The sequence below is a fragment of the Octopus bimaculoides genome, chromosome 3, assembly GCF_046866305.1.
Source record: "Octopus bimaculoides isolate indiv1 chromosome 3, ASM4686630v1, whole genome shotgun sequence".
In the NCBI taxonomy this organism is placed as follows: domain Eukaryota; kingdom Metazoa; phylum Mollusca; class Cephalopoda; order Octopoda; family Octopodidae; genus Octopus; species Octopus bimaculoides.
Window position 1 is genome coordinate 83223514 of NC_142930.1, and position 24178 is coordinate 83247691.

At 39.8% G+C, this 24178-nt stretch overlaps 1 protein-coding gene across 3 annotated transcripts in view; it reads left to right on the plus strand.

Moving 5' to 3' along the window:
- LOC106880317 (histone acetyltransferase type B catalytic subunit) overlaps positions 1-24178 on the plus strand; it is a 180190-nt gene that overhangs the window by 49627 nt on the left and 106385 nt on the right. For all 3 annotated transcript variants that reach the window (XM_089349335.1, XM_089349334.1, XM_089349336.1), the window contains exon 8: positions 10751-10857. In XM_089349335.1, the coding sequence (XP_089205461.1) occupies positions 10751-10857 (107 nt within the window). The remainder of the gene's footprint in view (positions 1-10750; positions 10858-24178) is intronic.

The following is a 24178-nucleotide window of genomic DNA, read 5'->3' on the forward strand; positions in this document are numbered from 1 at the left end:
TATGTGGTTGCAAAAATTCTGCCTCTTTTTAAATCTCACTCCAAGCCATAGTAAAATGAAGTATGGTCTAGTGGTTAGGTTGTTACATTCATGATTGTAAGATTGTGATTTTAATTCTGAAACTGGCAGTGTGTTGTGTTCTTGAGCAAAACACCTCATTTCACATTGCTCCAGACCACTCAGTTGTTAAAGGGGTAAGCTTGTGATGTCTTGGAAGACATCATTTAACATCCGTTTGACAGGAGCTGGCAAGCCAGAGAGCTGTTGGGTGCCCTTCCTAATGCCAACCACTTTACACAATGTACTGGGTGCATTTTATGTGGCACCAGCAGGTGTGTGTATGTCCAGCATTGTCAGTGTTTAATAAAATAAATACAACCACATCACTTCATCATGCATTATATATGTGACAAAACTTGAAAGAACAGAAGGGAAATAATGATGAACACTTAAGAATTTTTGCTTGTTGTTTCAATTTCTTAAGTTGTACAAAATTTTCAAAGTTAGAAAATTTTGTGAGTAAATTAAAAAATGTAGACGGAAGTATGCCAAGAAAATAAGTAGTCTCTCCCCTTAACTTTTAATTTTGTTCTCATTTTTTTATAAAATTTCTTCAGGTTTAAAGATTATTAATTAAAAATTCTTCTGGAAAATTAATTCACAAATTCAGTTTGTTGACTTCTCCTTTAGCTATTTAACCTTAACCATAAATCCTTGCTCCAAACTTGTTTGCACAGTGACTGACCTATGTGAAATCATTAGCATACCATTATTGATATTCAGATTATGATGGCTGAATATCATGTGGAAGAAAGAGACCATTTAAAGGTGGAATTGAGGCTGCAACTGCCAGTACTATCTAGTACCTGTCATTTTCATCACTTCTCCATCACTGCAGGGTTTTTCATTTTGTCTGCGATTAGTGGTTTTAAAGTGAGAGTCAGTCCACGCAATCAGATCCCACTCTTTAGATATGGAGGTCGGACCATTGTGGCTCGGTGTCCTGAGTATAACTTCAAACTTCATCCGGTAGTGGGACCCTGGTTCAGGAGTTGCAGGATTTTGAAGAATGTGAAACCTTCTCTTAGCCATTATTGTTCTCGGGTTTACTCAGACCCAGAGGAGAAGTAGTAGCACCTGTCAAGGGCCTAGTTCTGTTTCTCTACATGTTATGGAAGAAACTCCAAGCACAAACCCTCACTTCCTCGTGAGTGCTTTGGGAAAAGAAAAGGCCCAGGGAATCAGCCTTAACAACAAATCAAGGAGTGGAGTCCCTCAGGCAGTCCAGTGCCTGCTTTGATACCCTTTTGGCAACTCAGTATATACATTATCATCATCATCAATTAACATCCATTTTTAATTTTTCCATACTGGCACAGATTGTGTATACATACATACATGTACACACACACACATATTTATACATATGTACATAAATACATATATACTCAAAGACAATATATACATATCTACAGACACACACATACATGCCCAGTCACATATATGTAAATATATACATATAAACCCACAGGGCACATATACATACATATATAACACCACACATATATATCCTCTTAATTTCTCCTTTGTATATATGCAGCCAGATATTATTACTATCATTAAAGGCAATTTCAGTCATGAAGGGGAAATTGTTGGGGAGGGGCTAATTCTGTAAGAACGGACAACGATCTGTTGTCAAGGGTCTTGCAGAGTCTTCTTCCATGGTACTTAACATCCAAGTACCAATCTCAAAATCTTTACTGTCCCCAATAAAGCAGTTTTCTGAGCATGTTCCACACTCGTCCCAATTTCTCATAAAAATTTCTCAAGCCTGGTTGTTAATGCTCCTAATGCCCCTTCAACTACTGGAATGACAGTTACTTTCTTCATTGCCCACATTCATACAATCTCATCTTTTAGTAGCTTGCACGTTTAAATTTTTTTCCAGCTCTTTATCATTCACTCACACATCCCCAGATATGGCAATATCTGTGATCTTCGTTTCCTTCATCATTTTATCAACTACAACGTCTGGTCTCTCAGCATCAATCACTGAATCACACCAGATTGAAAAATTCCACAAGATCTTATACTCATTACTCTCAGTGACACCTGGCGGGACTTGGTGTAATTAGTTCTCAGTGCTTGTTCTTGAGCACTGCATATCAATACCTCAGTGCATCTTGTCCAAAAGAATCTATTGATCTTATACTTGTTCAATTCTTTGATCATGTCTTAATTTTTGTGACTTTAGCCTCCAGTCTTTGAGCTCTTCAAGGATTACATTTAACCCCTTTTTCTTGATCTTATATATACATTCTAGTTCCTGATATTTCTCCTTCTTTCTGATTTCACCTTTCTTCCTTTCCAGGATATTGATATGCTTCCATAGTGTGCTCATTTATTGCTTTCTCTTTCTTTTCCACCAAGGTTCTTTCACTACATTTCCTCTTTTATGGTTTGGTTCAAAACCTACACTCCATCCTATGTAGACGAGTCCACCTCCTGAGCAAAATTCTATCCACTTCCTTGAACCCATTTGCTTCAACATGCAGAAGTTTCTTGATCATATCAGTGATGTTTACAAACATTCCTCTATCTACATTGCTAAGTAACCTCTACATTCTCAATCTTAAACCAGCATCATTCTCCTGAATACCTTCATCCAACACAACTTCATCGACATTCTCTGTAACCACTTCATCTTCCCTCATTATGTTTTCAATCACGTCATCCTTTTCTTAATCTCATCAAGCCCTAATGCTGTTAGTCATCTGTTCTTCCTTATCATCCTTACCTGGTCACACAATCTCTGTTCCGTAATATCCAAGCCCTGCATCTCTATCCTGATGTCATGCATTCTACATCCTCTTATGGGTTTTCACCACTTACTTGCACTCTTTAATCACACTCCCTTCACAATATCCTGCCACCATCTATATCTCTCTCTTCCTTTACCCAACTATCCCATTTATATTCTGATCCCTGTTCCTTGTGAGTATTATGCCCGGCATTTTACCACCATCTCTATCTTGCTGTCTTCCACTCGATCTCCATCTCTTGCATTTCCCTTGGGTTGGGTAACCATGTATTTCCTCTGCAGTAGCACACCTCTTTCTTTCTTCATTCCTGATCTCTCTCTCTCTCTGGCTGGGTATCCTAGTACTTCTACTGCAAGACACCTGTATTTATTTCACTATAATCTTTTCATCATCCAACACAAGATCACCTCCTCCAATGCCTCCTCCCCTCTTGAAAGTTTTTTTTTTTTTTGTTTGTTTGCCAAGTACTTGGTGACCATGTCAGTACAAGCGCCACTTAAAAGCACCCAGGCCACACTGTAAAGTGGTTGGTGTTCAGAAAAGCATCCAACTGTAAAAGCCTTGCCAAAACTGACCTTGCCTGTGCTTGTGCCACTTAAAAAGCACTAAATCCACCCTGCTGAGTGGTTGATGCATCCAGCTGTAAAAATCCTGCCAAAACAGTCAAAGAAGTCTGGTGCAGGCTTTGACCTAGCTAGCTCTTGTGAAACCATCCCACCCATGCCAGCATGAAAGGAAGACATTAAACAATGATCATCATCATTTAATGTACGCTTTCCAGTCTGGCATGCGTCAGACGGTTTAACTGAAACTGGTAAGCTGGGGAGCTGCACCAGGTTCCTATCTGATTTGACATGGTCTCTATGGCTGGATGCCTTTCCTAACGCTAACCACTCCAAGAGTGTAATGGCTGCTTTTTACATATTACCAGCATGGGTGCCAGTTATGTGACACCTGCTTTAGCCACAACTACAATTTCACTTGGCTTGATGTGTCTTCTCAAGCACAGCATATTGCCGAAGGTCTCTACAATGAATTTATTGAGGAGTGAAAAATCCAATGTTTTGGATAGAGTTCTTCAGGGAAAGTTGAATGGAGAGAAATAAATGAGAGACAGCAGAGTTTTACATCTTCTAAATACTGGCTGCAACATGGAGAATCTTAAACTCTGCTGTCTTGCATTTATTGCTCTCCTTTCGACTTCCTCTTAAGAACAACATTGTCCGAAATGTTGGATTTTCCGCCCCTTCACATCAAATTCACTGTACTCTTTTTAATGATTTTACTGAGAGGGAGAAATATGTGGAAGGGGGAGACCTAGGAGGACATGGGATGAAGTAAAGAAGGATGACCTCCAGACACTGAAACTTAAGGACCGAGATAGCTGACACCTTGCTATACTCGAGAAGACCCATCTACCACAACAGAAGTGTTAATGCCACATGCCCTGGTGAAGAGGATTGGCCTGCAAGAGTCATGTGCTTGGGCCACACAAAAAGCACTCATGCTGGTGCTACATAAAAGCATTCATGCGGTGTAAAGTGGTTGGTATTAGGAAGGGCATCCAGCTGTAGAAACCAAGCCAAATCAGGCTAGAACTTTGTGCAGCTCCTCAGTGTGCCAGCTCTAGTGAACCATCCAACCCTTGCCAGCATGGAAAGTTGACTTTAAGGGTTGATGACAATGAATCTTGCCAATGCAGACCAATACCAGCTTCTTTGAGGTCTATTTGATCATATGTGTGTGTTTGTGTGCACGCACACATAAACATATATATGTCCAACCCATGCTAGCATGGAAAGCGGACGTTAAACGACGATGATGATATATGACTTCCTTCTACCATTAAAAGGAAAAGGTATTCAATAAAGGTGACTTTTTGGTATAAGTGTCCCTATGAAACTCAAAGTAATAGTTACCAAAAACTTTGGTTCTTCCACTGTTAATTGTGTGTATACAACACACACACATTTCTCTAAGCTATTTTTAATTGAAAGAAGAAAAAAAAACCCAAAACTCTTTCTGTATCTCACAGATCAGGAATTATAAATACTAATAATAATAATGATAATAAAACTTATTGCAGTAGCAACAACAACAAAGGTAATTTGTGGTAAGAACAGTGTACCATTTATTCATTCATTTAGATCTGACTCATTCTGACTCCTCCTTCAGAAAAATATCTCATTTATTCTATATCCTGTTTATTCATATACCAGATCAAGCCCGATAAGTCTTTCAGTCATCATCATCATCAGTGTTGTATCCATTTGCATATGATGCACGTAGCTTTTATTATCCCCATCATCATCATCATCATCATCATCATCATCATCATTATTTGTTATTCTGTTGTGAAAATAGCCTTATTGGATATTTTAACATTCAGAGAGAAATCTAATGGAAACCTGTCCATGATTCATTTAAGGTTGGACATTTCTAAAGTGCATGTGTTTGTTAGTAGTGAATGGTGTTTTTATGCTCTCTGCCTCACCAAAAAGTGCACTCCTGTGATGCAGCAAGGAAGTAGGGGATAGGTGGCCCTTAGTCTCAGCTACTCTAGTCTGGTTTACTGAATTCATCACAAAGGATCAGACTGTTCAGTTCTATATGTCTCAAGCCATGGGTGGGGAGTGGGTGTTCGATGGTGGCAATGTATGTATTACTTCGTAACTTTCTTTCCCTCTCCCTTTGTTTCTTTTTGTGGTAATGGTGGTGGCAATGGTGGCCTGCATGCTATTGATAATTGCAAATTGAATGTTGCGAGTGGGAATGGGGTGGCGAGATAGGTGGGATACCCATCACTACTACCACCTCCACCACCACGAACAACAGCCCATATGCTGTCTAGCATAACAACTCAATGAAAGTGAATGTTTCCTTGATATGTTTGTGGCACACTTTCCACTCGCTAGAAATTGATCTCATTCATAAACATCCAATAGAGCAATTTAAAATTAAATAACAAAACATGAATTTATAAAAAAAAAATTAAATTAAATAAATAAGCACTTGAAAAAAGAATTAGCTAAACAATGACCATTGATATTCATTGGTAACAGTAAACAGCTATAAAGGGAATGGTCTCATAAAATATGATGAATGTGCTGGAAGACCCTCTTCAAAACATTTGCCTCCCCACTGTTTTTCTGACCCTATCATAATCGCCTTTTACTTTCTAAAACGTTTACAACACTGCATGCTGATACCCTGATTCCAATACCCACATGTAGAAATTATCGATCTGTTTATTGTTTTATTTATCCATATAATCATCTATCTATTATATATTCATATATTCATGAATAAAATTAATAATAATAGCTGCATGTACAGCAGCTTGTCTAATAAGCCATTGTGTGTTGGAATATTTCAATAAAATGTAATGACTGAATAAAAATAGGCATTTGTGTTTTACATGTGTCTGTTTGGCTGTTGAGTGCTGAAATCCACTGCCAACTGAAGACTGAAGACTGTTGTGTTTCATAAATGGCATATTTTTCTTATTTTAAGAGTCATATTTGGCTAAGTTCAGCTATAAATTATTGTCTCTAACAAAGGCTCAAAGCACACAATGTTGAAGGGAAGGGATTATCCAATTATGAACCCCAGTGTGTGACTGGTACCCCCAAAAAATGAAAAGCAAAATTGGCCTTAGTAGAATTTGAACTTGGGCCCTGTTGAAGTCAACATTGCCTTTTCATCCTTGTTGTGTCTTTAAAAAGGTATAGTTGATCTCGGTTCAAATCCTGTTGATGTCAGCTTTACTTGCATTTTACATAAGCTCCAATGGCTGAGTTTAAGAGGCGTGCTTACTGACCACATAAGTCATTTCCAGTTTGTTTGACTGATAATGAATAAGTTCTGTTGAGGCACCCATCAAAAGACCCTCACACTTTATGTAAGCATAGAAAATATAAACATAAATTTGTGTATGTGTTTGTATAGTTAAGTTTGCTTTACAACCACATGGCACTTTGGGGTAACCAATACTTGATGAGTGACTGTATGGAAGCCTGGCATAAGTATGATGTGTTACCACTTGTCTTCACATCATCGCCATCTGATTAAAAAACAGTGGCAACCACTCTTAATATGTCCATTGGTTTGGTGGTTTTGTCATGTGTAAACCGACATGGTATAAAGTACTTCACTTGTAAATAAGTATTAGTTGCTGCAACAAGAAAGACAACTGGCCATACACTGCTGCCTAAATAATTTAACCAATCCACGCCAGCATGGAAAAAGTGCACATAAAAGCAATGCTGATACACACACACACACGCAGGTCAAGAATCCGAAACTTCCACAATATATAGCAACCAGAATAAAACTTTTACAGCTTGCTGAGCCCCCAGAATTGCAATATTCAACTCACCACTTAGTCATGACATACTGACATAGTTAACATATAGTCATGAATAAACAATACACTTGTGCATGGCTTAAACTGTGTCACTATGGCAGTAGGATGTGGTACATGCTGTGGCCAGTATTGCTAATATTGGCACCATGTGCCTAGGTGATAGTATCAAGACCCAGTTCTCTAAATCATTAGCAAGCACCAAGACTTATTTATGTTACCACTGTAAGACAACCTCTTTTAGATCTAGATATCATACTTTACATTTCACTGAGAAAGCTTCTATATAGTAGCTTGACTGCTAAAACTAGCAGTCCTCAAATTACACCTTACCTTGGAGAAAGTAAAGGACAGATTTGATAATGTAATCTCTAACTAACCCTTGAGCATTCAGATTACTGTATCAAATGCTTATTTATTCACATTGCTGTGGGTGATGTGAATGCTATTTTTAGAATGACACTACAGGATGGATGTGAGAATCTGAACCTGACAAGTTTGGACTTAAAAATAGGTAGAATATTTTGACTGGATATGGCCAGTTTAACTGCTAAAGGGCTAAAGGTGAGATAATCATAACTGGAATATTTTTGGACATAGGCTTGCTCAGCAGATTCATTGAGGTAATGATAGTACCTCAATCAAGGTACTCTAGACCAGTGGTTCTCAACCTTTTCGCTACCAAGGACCCTTTTTAATTAAATGAGTTTTCCCACTGGCCCCTTTTGATATTGCTTATCCTTATGTATGTGTGTGTGTGTATATATGTATGTATGTGAAATTTTGAATTTAGTTCATGGACCACCAGGGGTCTGCCAGTCACAGCTGGGAACCACTGCTCTAGACACTCATTTTCACTCACTTCACTCCCTAATGTCTCTGCAGTTGTATAAGAAACCAACAAGTCTGGGGCTGATAGAACTGTAGGCACTGAGTAGGGAGTGATTCACTGGTTTAATTTTTGTGTATCGGTTCCTAACTTTGAGTAAACCACGCACACGCATGCTTAGCTTTTTCAACCTGCTCATGTTTGTTATGAGAAAAAAAAGGAATTTGAAACATCTAATAATCTGAATTTATAGCAGGTGTGTGTGTGTGTGTTTTTTAGTTATATAATTACCGATTATAAATATTTGATCTACTAGAAATAGGTGATGTCATGGTGTTGAGGAAATCTATTTTAATTAATTTAGAATAAATAACAAGGCAATGCTCCAGCATGGCTGCAGTCAAATGACTGAAACAAGTAAAAGAATAAAAGAATTAGCTGACAAATATAGATTTTTTTTTTTTTGTTACAAAACGCTTTTCCTTTTATCACGTAGATATGAGGTATATGGGAAGGGGTGGACATAATTGATTCACTTGGATCCTTGTTTATTGCTTGTCTTTCATTGAAGGATTAATAAACCTTCAACTTTGGGGGTATCTTATTCTTCAGTGGCCAATGTAACTGAATGAATGCCTCAACTTCCTATAGCTCTGCTTTCCCCCACCCTACCCCCTCCTTTCTAATCTCACATGGTGTCCTCTCTCCTTCTGTTTATTCATTTAGAAGCATTTCCCTTTTTCCTGATCTTTTCTTGTTTTGCAATTTACTTGGCAACCTCACTAGTGCTAGTGGCATAAAAAAAAGCACCCAGTACACACTGTAAAGTGGTTGGGGTAGGAAGGACATCCAGCCATAGAGGCCATGCCAAAGCTGGGCTTGGTGCTTGACAACGGACACTGTGGCTTACTGGACCCTGTCAAATGATCCAGCCTATTCCAGCATGGAAAGTGGATATTTTATGATGATGACGATGATACACTCTTTTATTCTTTTACTTGTTTTAGTCATTAGAAATTTTAGTTGAATGAATTGACCTCAGAACTTATATATATATATATGTTTAAAGCCTGGTACTTATTCTATCAATTACTTTTGCTGAACCACTAAGTTATGGGGATGTAAACACGCCACCACCAGTTGTCAAGCGATGGTAGCGGGGACAGACACAAAGACACATATCGATATATATACATATATAAAGAAGCCTGTCATATATATATATATGATGGGCTTCTTTCAGTTTCCATCTACCAAATTCACTCTCAAGGCTTTCGTCTGTCCAAAGCTATAGTAGGAGACACTTGCCCAAATTGCCCCGCTGTGGGACTGAACCCAGAACCATGTGGTTGGGAAGCAAGCTTCTTACCATACAGCCACACTTATGCCTATATATATATATGTATATAGTGTGTGTGTGTATATATTCCTATATATTTGTGCCTGCATAATAATAATATACTTATCGGTGTGTGGGGGCAGGGAGGCTTGTAAATAATGGTATTATGTTTGAATGTATGCTGCATCCGTTCTGCTCTAGTAAGGCTGTATGTGTTTGTATACAATCTTCTTACTACTAATGGCTTTTCCCAAGTAAGAATATGTAGTAGTGTTTTTAGGCAACCCTATTATTTGTCTCCCTTCTCAGCTACTTCCTCTTTGCCACTCTACTTCCTTCCTCTTTTCTTGGAACCCCTCAACTTGTTCTATTGCTTTATTCCAGGTATTGGCTTTCTTCCTCTGCTTTCCAGGGTTTTTACCCCCAGCTCATACTCCAGACTTCTGACCCCTCTCTCTCTCTCTCTCTCTCTCTCTCTCTCTCTCTCTCTCTCTCAGCTCTCAAATTCCTTCTTAATTTAATTGATTACAACCCAAGTGTCAGCTTTCTCTCTCTTTCTCTCTCTCTCTCTCTCTCTCTCTCTCTCTCTCTCTCTCTCTCTCTCTCTCTCTCTCTCTCTCTCTCTTCTCTCTCTCTCTCAGTTTGAAATCTCATGGCAATTTATCAAACCCTTCATCAAAGGGTTTACTTATTCAGCATGCAAACTTTTTTTTAAGTATGGCATGAGTGTATCACAACATAACTTATTTGACAATATTACTATTATTTAATTTTAATTGTGAATATTCATTTACCAGAAATTGTAGGGTAGGCGTGAGAGGTTGGATCTGGTCAGTTTTAACAGGTAGAATATTTGGGCCAGATATAGCTGGATTAAATGCTAAAAAGTTAAAAACTTTTAGTCTTGCACAGTGTTTCTGAAAGTGGGTGGCACTGTCCTTCGTAGGGGGGGGGGGGGGGTAGAAAGATTCAGATGGGGAGGGACCTTGAAGCAAAGAGGGGCATTAATGACATGGCCAGAAAGGGGCAATGGATGTAAAAGCAAACAAAATAATAGGTTGATTGGGTTAAGTTCCATTTGTGAAATACTGTTGTTTTGAAGTTGCTACTGAAAGTGGTCTACATTTGTGGGGCAAGGCGGGGCAGGAATGTGGTCTGGATGCCAAGGGGGCAGCAGCCCAAAGAAGTTTGAGAGTCATTGGTCTAGTGCAATACCATCCCTCACTAATTTGCTACTCACCATTAAAGTAATGGAAAAGATTATCTTTATTTAACCTGCTTCTCTACTTCTTTACACACACACACACACACACACACAGTCATTACCAATCTTATAATTTATCTTGCATTCTTTGTCATCAGTAACTAATCTTTTGTTTGCATGGTTTCATTTACAGTCAAGTTCTCATACTGCCCCCCTTCCAGAAATTAGGTCATGGTGCCAAACTACTACAGACTTTCTACAATGACACATACTCAAGACCAGAAGTGCTTGATATCACTGGTAAATATACATATATTTACTTAATATTGTTTGTTTTGCTTTTTGTTTGTTTGTTTTTTGGGTTTTTTTTTCTTTTTTCTTTTTCTTGTTTCAGTCATTGGACTGTGACCATGCTAGGGCACTGCCTTGAAGGGTTTAGTCAAGCAGATTGAGCTCATTCTGGTTTTTTTTTTTGGGGGGGGGGGGGTTAAGAAGTCTGATAGCTTATACAAAGTTACAGGAACACAAACATACATAATACATACCGACACCAGTTATCAAGCAGTGGTGGAGGACAAACGTATAAGTATATATATATATATATATATATATATATATATATATATATGGGAGAATTTACAAAAAAAACAACAGACGAAGACAGGTGGTGTAAACAACAAATGGATGTATTAGTATAATGCTCGGGAATAGAGAAAGTTTTTAACGTTTTGAGTCTACGCTCTTCAAGAGAAAGAAACAAGGAAAGAGAAAAATATAAATGTAGTGGTCAGTGATCTATCATGGCGAATGCCGGACAGAAGGATCACACAGGAGAGCTAAGAAAAAGGGGAGATAACAAAGAAGTGGTGACCCCAAGACGAGAAGGTGCGTGTGTGAGAGAATGCTGGTGATCTTAACGTATGTAGGTGTAAAAATGTGGGGATGGAAATGGGAATTGGTCAGTGCTAGTGTGTGCGTGGTGGTGTGTTGTGTGATATGGTGTAGCGTGGTGTAATGTGAGGGTGTTGGGAGGGGGGAAGCATGGGTGGAGTGTGGGTTAGGCTGAGGGGAATTTATACATATAAATATATATATATGTATGTATATATATACATACACACACACACACATACAGTAGCCCCGCCCCCCCGTATTCATCGTGGGTGCGTTCCTAGAGCACCCGCGAATAGTGAAAAATCACGAATATTGGAGCTGGTCCATATAAATGTTAAAATATAAACATTAAATATTACATATATAAATATATATATATATATGGTGTTTTAATGGTGGCAGCTGATGAAGGAGATGTTTCTATGTGGCTTGCTTGTTTGTTGTACCTTGTTTATCATTTTGTCCATGTTCTTTTGCCACGTCATGTACCCAGTTATGTATCTATATGTACATGTGGATGAAGGTATGTACATACATGTACATATATATGCATATACTCATATATTGTTTGTATCACGACAGAACGCACGCGTTAACCTTTATACAGTAAGTTTTAACTATTTTTCTAATGCGACTCTCTCTATCTCTATATCTATCTCACCCTCTCATTCTTCCCTCTACTGTTCTTCGCCTCTACCTGTCACTACTATCTCTTTCTCTCTCTATCTCTTGTTACTCGTCCTTCACCTCTCACCGTTACTACTACTATCTCTCTCTCTCTCTCTCTCTCTCTCTCTACCTCTCGTTGCTCACTTTTATTCTATTTCCTCCCCTTCTTTTCCCTCTGCTACTCTTTCTCTTCACACAGCCTTGGTCACGTGTGTCCGGCTGCTATTTCTTTTCGTTCTTGGACTCCCCAAGCTCGCACGTACTTCTTTGCCCCTCCTGTTCGTGCTTCACAGTGTTCAATACATGCACACTTCGCGTCTGGCTGTACAGCCTTTTTGCTTGTTTGTTTATTCACTGTTTCGTTTTCCTGTCTTGTTTTCCGTCCGCCACTACCCTCCACGAAAATAATTTAATTCGTGTTCGTGGGAAGAACCATTTCAACAATGCGTACTGCCTTAATTCTTCGAAACGCCGGTGTTTTAATGGTGGCCGCTGATGAAGGAGATGTTTCTATGTGGCTTGCTTGTTTGTTGTACCTTGTTTATCATTTTGTCCATGTTCTTTTGCCACGTCATGTACCCAGTTACGTATCTATATGTACATGTGGATGAAGGTATGTACATACATGTACATATATATGCATATACTCATATATTGTTTATTTATAAATATATATATATATATATATATATATAGTGAAGTATATTTGCCACTTAAATGTGGCTGACTCCTAGGGGTGGATGTTACTGTTGCTTTTAGCCCCAGGAGGACATCTCCTCCAGCTGGCTTATCGACACACTTCTGTGTCCTGTCTATTTTTGCCAAGGGAAGTTATCCCTCTCACCGTGATCTGCAGCACGAACGGACCCGAGTTTCAGGGTTATTTCCCTTCGTCAGAGTTCGATAGCCAGCGACCTCCGATGAGAAAGCTAATTCCCTGGCAAATTTATATATCTTTTTCCAGTTAAATTATTCACTGATATCGAAAAAGTGAAAACAAGCAATGTTAAATCTCTAAACGAGGTATTAACAGTAACTGCAAGATAAAGTGAAGTATATTTGCCACTTAAATGTGGCTGACCCCTAGGGGTGGATGTTACTGTTGCTTTTAGCCCCAGGAGGACATCTCCTCCAGCTGGCTTATCGACACACTTCTGGCAAATATACTTCACTTTATCGTGCAGTTACTGTTAATACCTCGTTTAGAGATTTGACATTGCTTATATATATATATATATATATATATATATATATAAGCAAATGAAAGACAGAAGATGGAATATACTAGAATTTATTATTAATCACGACAATTGTTTTGACACATCTAGCATCAATTCCTCTTGGGTAGGACACTCAACAACTGGTCTTTATTTTTGATCTTCTATATAAATGAAGATATTTCCTCCGTCTGGCTGTTTTTCTCTCTACAAAACAGAAAGTTACATTGCAGAACAGTCATTTTAACGAGTTGTATTTATTTGTCACTCGACGAGATACATCTGCACCACCAGATGCTCCTGAACCAGTTGTTGAGTGTCCCACCCAAGAGGAATCGATGCTAGATGTGTTGAAACAATTGTCATGATTAATAATAAATTCTCGTATATTCCATCTTCTGTCTTTCATTTGCTATATATCTAAAGATCACTCTGAAAGTGACTGCTTTACCAATAAGCTACCAGGTGTAAACCATTCGTTTTATTATCCATTATATATATATATAGATATATATAATATTTAATAAAACACCTGAAGAGGTGTCACCTGAAGAACTTTAAATCTTCTTTGCTGTCCAGTCATTACCTTCATTGTTTTCATCATCGTCGTCTTCATTCATTATTGGTGAGTAACTGTATATTTTACTTCAATTTTTATTAAATTATTATTAATTTAATAAAAATTGAAGTAAAATGTATGGTTACTCACAAATAATGAATGATATTGATTTAAGACGACGATGATGAAAATAATGAAGGTAATGACTGCACAGCAAAGAAGATTTAAAGCTCTTCAGGTGTTTTAGGGGATGTCGTATCTTCCTGCAAGGCTTTCTTGGTGAGCTTAAGGAACATTGTGATGAGAAGTTGCTGTCGTTGTTTCTTCATGGTGTTGATGAGAGTTTTATATGTCTGTATGGCAGCATCGATGACATTTTTAAATTGGAGAGACCGAACCATATAGGGATCCTATGCTTCCGCCATCCTTTGCAATTCCTTTGCTGTCCTCATCCTCCTCTTTCTCTGGATCTGGCACTTCCGCCACCTCTTTGCTGACAGTCTTTGTTAACTCCAACAAATCTTCATCTGTCAGGGTTTCAGATTGGGCATCGATGAGGTCGTCGACTTCATCTTGTGTGATGTCGTCAAAACCTTTACCACCAAGTACCTTTGCCAGTTTCATCACATTGTTGACAGCCTTGTGCTGAATATCTTCAGGTGAGAAGCCCTCGTAGTCCTGGACACATTCTGGTCACACCTTCTTCCAGCATGCGATGATGGTTTCTTTTTTAATGTCTTTAAGAGCAGCATGGATGACTGACAGGCACGTTGCGATCATGAAGTTACGCCAGCACTCCTTTAACTTGAAATTCTCATCTGAATCCATTGCATCCACAAGGTGTTGGAGAGAGTTCTAAGTGTAAAGTGCCTTGAAGGCACAGATCACGCCTTGATCCGTAGGCTGGACGAGGGAGGTGGTGTTAGCAGGGAAGAACTCGACTTGAGTTCCCTTGTGATTCAAATCCAAAGAGTAACCACCAGCATTATGCATAACAAGCAACACCTTGAATTCCATGCAAGCATTTTGGAGGTATTCCTTGATTTGAGGGATGCAGCATTGGTGGAACCAATTCAAAGTTAGACTTTTGGTAATCCAAGCCTTGGGGTTGTGCATCCAGTGAACAGGCAGCAGAATTTATTCTTATTTTTGAAGGCCCTTGGGTTTGCAAACTTGTAAATAAATAAGTCCTGATTTCATTATGAAGCCAGCAGCATTGCCACATGTAATTAGCGTCACTCTGTCCTTCTTTGCTTTAAATACTGGGGCTCTGGCTTCATCCTTCATGATGTATGTTCTGGAAAGCGTCTTCTTCCAGAATAAGTCAGTCTCATTTATACTGAAAACCTGTTCCAGTTTGTATCCCTTGTCCTCGATGATCTGCCTGAAGGTCTCACGGTACTTCTCAGCGGCTTTTTTGTTGGCTGATGCTATCTCTCCATGCAGGGAAATACACTTTATTGTAAACCGTTTCCAGAAACGATCAAATCTTTGGGCTCTGATGCTATCGATGGTCTTAGTTGCAGTTCTTCATTGCCTTCTGCTCCGTCTCCTCTGTCAAACTGCTGGTATAATTTCCGTGCTTTCTTGCGGATAATGTTACTGCTCAAGGGGATGTTTTTCTTCTTGCAGTCACTGATCCACAATGCCAAGGCAGATTCTATCCTGACGAAGTGCTTATTTCTCATTATCATTATCTTTTTGGTACTTTCACAGAAACTTACTGCTGCAGTTATCCTGATCGCCATCTCGTTCTTCTTTATGCAGTGTATGGTGCTTTCATTGACAACATAATAGCGACCTACTGCAGCCTAACTTTTACCTTTCCAGAACTTGTGCCATCTCATGGAGCTTCATAACTTTTTTCTGGCGCTTAGGTTCACTGCCAGAAGCCTTAGAAGGTGTAGGGCATTTGGGCAGCATCTTAGAGCTTTAATAACACACCGTGAAAAACACAACACTCAACAAAATACTGGAGATAGCTACTGAGCACAGTTTTTCCCCCCCCAAAAAAACCTACAAAAGAGAGAGAAGGACCAGCAAGTAACTTAATTTCAATGCGGCTATCTTGGCTCACAACCTTAAAGATTATCCTGTTGAAATGAACATTATGTATGATCAAATGTAGCCATGATTTTTTTAAAATGCGCTGGTAGTCGCTATACTGATTAGCAAGCTTTGATTGAAAGCAGGAATAATAGGTACAAGATACAGTGTACTTGTATCTAAAAAAAATCAAGCAATATGACGCACAGCTATTCTAATCAGAGGGACCTTCAGCTGCGAAGGTCCAGTAAACCGGCAAATTCAATATATTATCATTAATAGTTTAGCCTTAAAAAGTGTGAATGAGTATGTATTGCAACAAAAGGTGCCATAAAAAATCACAGACGGTATTTACGATTCTGTGAATATGCGGTGGTTTCCGCAAACAATTATTAGTTCTGCGAATGCCAAACCACGAATAAGCGGGGGTGCATTGTATATATATATATATATTCTTTTATTCTTTTACTTGTTTCACTCATTTGACTGGCCATGCTGGAACACTGCCTTTAGTCAAACAAATCAACCCCTGGACTTTGTAAGCCTAGTGCTTATTTGGTTGGCCCTTTTGCTGAACCGCTAAGTTACGGAGACATAAACACACCAACATCAGTTGTCAAGCGAAGGAGGGAGGACAGACACACACACACAAATATATACATATATATATATATATGATGGGCTTCTTTCAGTTTCCGTCTACCAAATCCACTCACAAGGCTATAGTAGAAGACACGCAATGGGACTGAATCTGGAACCATGTGGTTGGGAAGCAAGCTTCTTACCACCCAGCCACTCCTTATATATATCTATATATATATATAAAATTCACTGTGTGTATGTGTGTCCTCTATGCAAAGCCAAACTGCTGGATCAATCTGTACCAAATCTGGCATGAAGGTTTTTCATTACTCAGGGAAGGCTCTAGGGTGGGTGGGTGGGTGGTGGTCAGATTTTGGCCCTTGCCCATGTAGGGGGCTGTAGCGTCCCACTACAACCATTCAATTTTTTTTTTCAGCAGATTCCTATGTTTTCGATGACAGAGATTCCAAATATGCAAAAAAAAAAACGTTCTCGAATTTTTTAATTCCCCCCTCCCCACAAATTAAAAATTTTTTTCTTTTTTCAAATTTGTTTTTCAATCTACATGGAAAAATACAAAGGTTAAGAACATGGAAAAAGAGAATTTTTAATTTCAAATTTTCTGTGATGTATTCCAAAATTGCTCCACACACCCCTCGCTATCCCATCCCCTTGTCTAAAACTGAGAATGAACTGCTAAAAATAACAGCTAAATGTCTGGAAATTTTCTGTGTTTGTGTGTGCTCACGCACACTAATTTCTACAGCTTATGCAAATGAACAAAAAGAGTAAGCAGAAATGTTTTACATGCTTGTCATACACATCGGTTTTGTTTTTTTGCTTTAAAGGTAAATGATTCTGAGAGAAGCAAACATGATATTAAATAATTTTCCCTCATACGTCTACGATTCCACCTCTTTTTTTCAAAAATAAAGATAAAAGCTTTTTAATTGTGATAATGAAACAAGTGGTTTAGTCCTTACTGCCAAAATTAATTTCTCTTCCAAAAGAGAAGGTGGCATTTTCTCTTTTTCAATATTTAATTAGAAGAGAGATGTTGTTACCAAACACGTTACTAACTTGATCGATCTGTCACTGAACCAGGATTGCACTGAGCCCCTGCAACCCTGCGGTAGCATGGGGCCTCCACAAATAACTGGAATTACTATAATGTAAAACTTAAAATTCAGTGTTACACACAACTTATGAAATTTTCAGAAGGAAAAGAAACAGTAAGGTCTTTAAATAACGAAAGGTCTTCACATGGATGCACGCCCAGTGAAAACTCTTATTACATTGATATAAGTCATTCATTCATTCGGTCCTTTAAGCAATATACACTTTAGGATCTTTCAATTTATACAATAAACTTTATAAATTTTAAAGTTCAATATTCCCATGACATGAGCTATTCAAATAATTGTTCGTGGAATGGACCTAATAATATTAGCTAGAGTACACTTGATATTTCATATTTAAATCTGATGTAACTATTTCTACTTGGATAAGGATTAGAAAATATTATATCTTGATAAACTTCCAGTACATATTTCGAATATTTTTGGAACAACTCGCCTTAATAACACTTGATATTTCACATTTAAATCTGATGTGAGTATTATACTTGGATATGGATTGAAAAATATTATATGCTGATAACTTACATTATCTATTTTTAGTATTCTTGGAGCAACTCAACTTATTAACACTGGATATTTCTATTTTGAATCAGATATGAGTAATTATATATATATTATATTGGGTAGAGATTAAAAAATATTGTATGCTGATAACTAGCATTACATACTAGCCAGCAGGGGTGGGGCTTCTATACCCTTCTCAATTATCCCACTGGGTAAAGGGGAAGAGGAGTTGAGAAACCTCTCCCCTACCCTTCCAACCTCCCTTTCTCTTGTGCATCTCCCTTAACTCTCCTATTACTCACCCTCTATAAAGGTCTAAAGCTTGTACATGTACATTATGTATCCCTCTCCTGACCAAACCAGTGAAATATTTCTCTACCAGTAACATTGGAAAGGGTTAGAGGCGATGTCATGCACCCTACATGAGCCAAGCTAACATTACACACACCAGGCCAAGTCGGCACTCTCCATCTTTCCATCTAAATCTTCACATTTTAATCCACATTTGACATGCCTGTTACTGGTAGAGAATTATTCCATTGGTTTGGTCAGGAGAGGGAGACATATGCATACATGCACACACACACACACACACACATACATACGGCCAGGAATTTTATTAGTATAGATTTCGGATATTCTTGGAACAACTTGACTTATGTAAGCGAGAGGAGCTGTAGCACAATTGAATAAGGTTTAGTAAGGTCAGTACATCCAATAGTAGCTGTAACATCATATTTTCCATTTCATTACAGAATGCCACCCAAGAAAAGTGCTGGGCTGTCACAGAAGACCTCTGGTGCAAAGCACAAGGCAGCTGCATGCCTTAGTGAGTCTGAGGAAAAACAAAATCAGAGGATGTTACAAAACTTAAACAAGGATGGCAACTGCTCAGCAAATGGAATCCTCAGAGCATCAAGCTAAGAGGCTAGCACAAAACCAAGCAAGGGTGGCAACTGCTCAGCAAATGGAGTCTGCAGATCATCATGCTGAGAGGCTTGCCCAAGACAGGGCCATACATGCAGCTGGCCGTAGACCTCCACAATCTTCCAGTTTTTCTCAGCCACGTGCTGCTTTCTCCTATGATCCTTCAAAATGCTACAACAATGATTCAGTAGTATTGGTTTGGGACCTCTGTGGTGCAAGGATATTTCTAGCTGAGACTTCTGGTGTGTGCTGTACCAATGGCAAAGTGAGGCTGCACTTGCTTCAACCTCCTCCACAGCCTATCAAAGATCTATTTGAAGGTAATATGCTCAATTCAAGAGGATTTCTAGACAACATCCGACAGTACAACTCAGCCTTCCAAATGACCTCATTTGGAGCAAGTAAGGAACTTGTGGAGCCTGGATTTATGCCTACTTTTAAAGTGCTCGGAGAAGTTTATGGGCTCCCTCATGCCCCAGCCTAATGAGCCTACCAAGTTCCTTCAGATTTACTTCATGGGAGATTCACAGTGGCAATGTGACAGATGATGTCAAAACTTTCAAACTCTTGGCAGGAACATTGTGATATCTTTGCAAGAAATGCTCCACAACCATAATGATCTGGTAAGAAGCTTTAAGACAGCAATGGAACAGTCACACCCAAATGATGACTTTCATGTAGTAATCAGGTCAGATAAGAGACCAGTAGATGAGTATGGATGTTGTTTCAATGCACCAGCTACAAATAAAGTGGCCATTCTCCTGGTCGGTGAACAACACGATCGCCGAAATATCATCATTCACCTGCAAGATTCCATGCTGACCTGCATATCAGAAGCTTATTGGTCATACGATGCTCTGCAGTACCCACTAATCTTCTGGCAAGGGCAAGATGGATGTCATTTTAACATTTCACAAGTCAATCCCACCACAAAACTACCCACTAACAAGGTCTCAGCCAATGACTTTTATGCTTACATGCTGATGATCCACCCTGCCCATCCAAGCCAGCTTCTGCAGTGCCATGACCTCTTCCATCAATTCCTGGTTGATGTGCATGTAAAAGTTCAGAGCAAGCACCTTCTCTTCATTTGACAAAACCAGAAAAAGCTACATGATGCCATTGCGGCTGATTGTGATGTCAGCAACATGGTATAGCTGGTCAGTCTGCCATCTACATTCACAGGAGGCCCTCAGTATATGCTCGAGAGAATGCAGGATGCAATGACATTTGTCAGGACACATGGGCAATCTGATCTCTTTGTGGCCTTCACTTGCAACCGTCAGTGGGATGAAATCAAGACCCTGCTTCTACCAGGATAATGTTCTCACCATAGGCACAACCTTTTAGCATGTGTGTTTCAGCGAAAGCTATTGAAGATGGTAGCACTCGTTACCAAACATCGCATCTTTAGTAAAACTATTTGCCACATCTACATAATTGAATGGCAGAAATGAGGCCTGTCGCATGCCCACATGCTAATCTGGCTTAAAGACAAAATTCATCCAAATCAAACTGATTCCATCATTAGTGCCGAGCTTCCTGACACAACTGAGGATCACAAATTCTTTGAAGTCATCAAGACTCAGATGGTGCATGGTCCATACAGCCCTCTCAACAGGAACTCTCCTTGCATGGTTGATGGAAAGTGCAATAAAGGCTACCCTAAGCAATTCATTACCGAGTCAGAGACTGGTCACGATGGATATCCAAGATACAGGCGTAGCAAGCCAGGCCAAGGCAGGCATAAAGACACTATCAACGCAAGTGCAATCCAAGAAATTGAATTTGACAATAGGTGGATTGTGCCATATTGTCCCCTTCTGTGAAAGATCTTCAAAGCACACATCAATGTTAAGTTTTTGTAACTGTGAAATCCATCAAGTAGTGTGCAAGTATGTAAACAAGGGGTCAGACATGATTGTTTTTGGTCTTCAGGAGGTAAACAAGAATGATGAGGTGACATTCTACCAGATGGCACACTACATTAGCAGCAATGAAGCAGCTTGGAGAGAATTTAACTTTCTGCTGCATGAATGGCCTCCAACTATTATCCATCTAGTTGTACATCTAGAGAATGGCCAGTGAGTCTACTTTAATCTTAACAATCCACAATGTCTCCAGCAGCAACTTGAAGCTCCAGGTTCGACAATATTGACTGCTTTTTTTGAGCTCTATAGCACAGATCCATTTGCTTCTACTCTTTTGTACCAAGAGGTCCTTCAAGGATACAACAGAGGAGAGTACCCCAAAGTGGAAAAGCGCAGGAAAATATACTTCCAGAAGGAGGGAAAAGGACATAAGATCAGGCCTCCAAATAAAATATGACGAAAGAGGGAAGGGATACTGGGAGCTGGCCACGGATTTGGGAAGTCTAGCAATTTTTCCACTTATAAAGACAACAAAAAGACCAGACTTAGTCATATGGAACCCAGAACAGAGAATAGGAATCTTGCTAGAACTGACAGTACCATGGGAAGAAAACATCGACAATGCAGAGAAACGAAAGAAGAGATATGAAAAACTAATCGAAAAGTGCAGAGATGGACTGTCGAGTACTACCATCTGGCAGTGGGGGCTAGAAGCTTCATTGAAAGAAAAATGACAACGCTATTCAAGAGAAGATTTGCGTTTTCAAACTCGGAACTGAGAAAACTGATAAGGAGGATACAGGAGGCGGTCGAAAAAGCCAGCTTCTATATATGGCTGAAGCGGGAAGACCGAATATGGCTTGAAAGTCATAAGATGTCTAGGTGAGACAGGCTGACACTGAAGTGGCTTCGCGCCCTCCATTGTCAGTTAAAGTTCAGACAGTGTCATGTGACAACTTGCTGGGGCTACCTGCTGGAGCCTAGCAGCGGGAAATTTAGACAGTGTCACGTGACAACTAGCTGGGGCTGCCTGCTGGAGCCTAGCAGCAGATATAAAAGGGGGAACTTGACATGACGATCAGTCGGATGCTGCATCGAAGAGGCCAGGGAATAGAAGAAAGAAGACATTCACCCAACACCAGAGCTGAAGACACCTCCGAAAGGAGGGGCCCCGCCACGTCAAAACGGTAGAGGAATAGGGGCCGAAACCGGACGTGGTTCCTCCTGATGACGTCTTGAGCTAACTGGATCCTAATCCACCAAGGGAAGGTATGTCAGAAGAAAGTAATTCAACAACACGGGTTGATGAACCGTAAAACGTGTGGCCAGAACCTCCTGGAAAATAACCATAGCGAGGGACATTCCACAGTTGAATTAGAACAGTCACAAACAGTGAAAGAAGACGTGCACCCAACACCAGAGCTGAAGACACCTCCGAAAGGAGGGGCCCCGCCACGTCAATACGGTAGAGGAGTAGGGGCCGAAACCGGACGTGGTTCCTCCTGATGACGTCTTGAGCTAACTGGATCCTAATCCACCAAGGGAAGGTATGTCAGAAGAAAGTAATTCAACAACACGGGTTGATGAACCGTAAGACGTGTGGCCAGAACCTCCTGGAAAATAACCATAGCGAGGGACATTCCACAGTTGAATTAGAACAGTCACAAACAGTGAAAGAAGACATGCACCCAACACCAGAGCTGAAGACACCTCCGAAAGGAGGGGCCCCGCCACGTCAAAACGGTAGAGGAGTAGGGGCCGAAACCGGACGTGGTTCCTCTTGATGATGTCTTGAGCTAACTGGATCCTATAAAGGAGCTGTTGTGGTAGCAGACCACGAAACATGGTTGAAATTCCTCCTTACACATGGCAACAAACCACTTAACAATGGAAGAGACGTGCCATTGGTCAGACTGTTGAAGGGCATCCAAGAATCAAGAGAGATTCAGCATTGGGAAGGGTCTACACTGTGCATCCCAACAACTTTGAGTGTTATTTCTTGAGGCTCCTTTAGCACACAGTCCATGGTCCAAAGAGTTTCCTAGATCTGAAAACTTTTAATGGCCATGTCTGACTCTTACAGACAGGCACTTGCCATTTCCGTGGCCTCCTTGAAGATGATAGTCACTGGAATGCGACTCTGGATGAGGCAGTTGTTTCAGGTTATGCATTTCAGTTGTTAAATCTCTTAGCCATTATGTTTCTAGTTTGCAACATCTCTAGCCCTTGCCAGCTGTGGAAGAAGCACCAGGAATCCTTCTGTGCAGACATTGTTCACAGATTGCAGAAAGAAAATCAAAGTCTTGAAATCCAGTTGACTGAAAACATCAAGAATGATGCTCTACTCATTCTTGAATACAAGGTTCTTCAGCTTGGAAGAAAACCTTTTCAGGAGTATGGCTTGCCAGATCCAATAAGAGACCAGGAAATTTTAAGGGAGACATCCTATAACATCAACAATCTCAATGTGTATGTGACAGACAATGAGCCAAAACTTTTGACTGAACAATGGACAGCTTATAATTGCTTCATTCGAATGACTCAAAGCAAAATGTTGGCCTGTTCTTTTTAGATACTCCTTTGGGCAGTGGCAAGATGTTTTTGATCAATCTTCTGTTAGCAAAAGTCTGTCTATATGGGTGCATTGCATTGGCGGTAGCATCTTCTGAAATTGCAGCAACTCTTTTGACAAGTGGTCGAACAGCTCATTTTACTTTCAAGCTTCCTTTGAATTTAGTTAGGACAGAGACTCCAATTTGCAACATCTGTAAGACATCAGCAAAGGCCAAGGTCTTGCAGCAAACGTGCTTGATTGTCTGAGATGATTGCACCATGGAGCACTTGATGGTGTTGACCATAGCCTAAGAGATTTGAGAGGAAAGGACATTTTCATGGGTGGTATCACTGTAGTTTTGGCTGGGGATTTCAGACAAACCTTTCCTGTGATCCCAAAAGGTACAAAGGCATAACCAGACTGTTTAAAAGTACCCTTCAATCGTTGGGCAATATGCTGTGCTTGAAGACCTGTTGAGTCAAGTGAAATTGTAGTCATGGCCAATGCCAGTGCTGCCTGGCTGGCCCCCATGGCAGTGGCATGTAAAAAGCATCTACTACACTCTCGAAGTGGTTGGCGTTAGGAAGGGCATCCAACTGTAGAAACCTTGCCAGATCAGACTGAAGCCTAGTGCAGCCTCCTGGCTTGCCAGTCCTCAG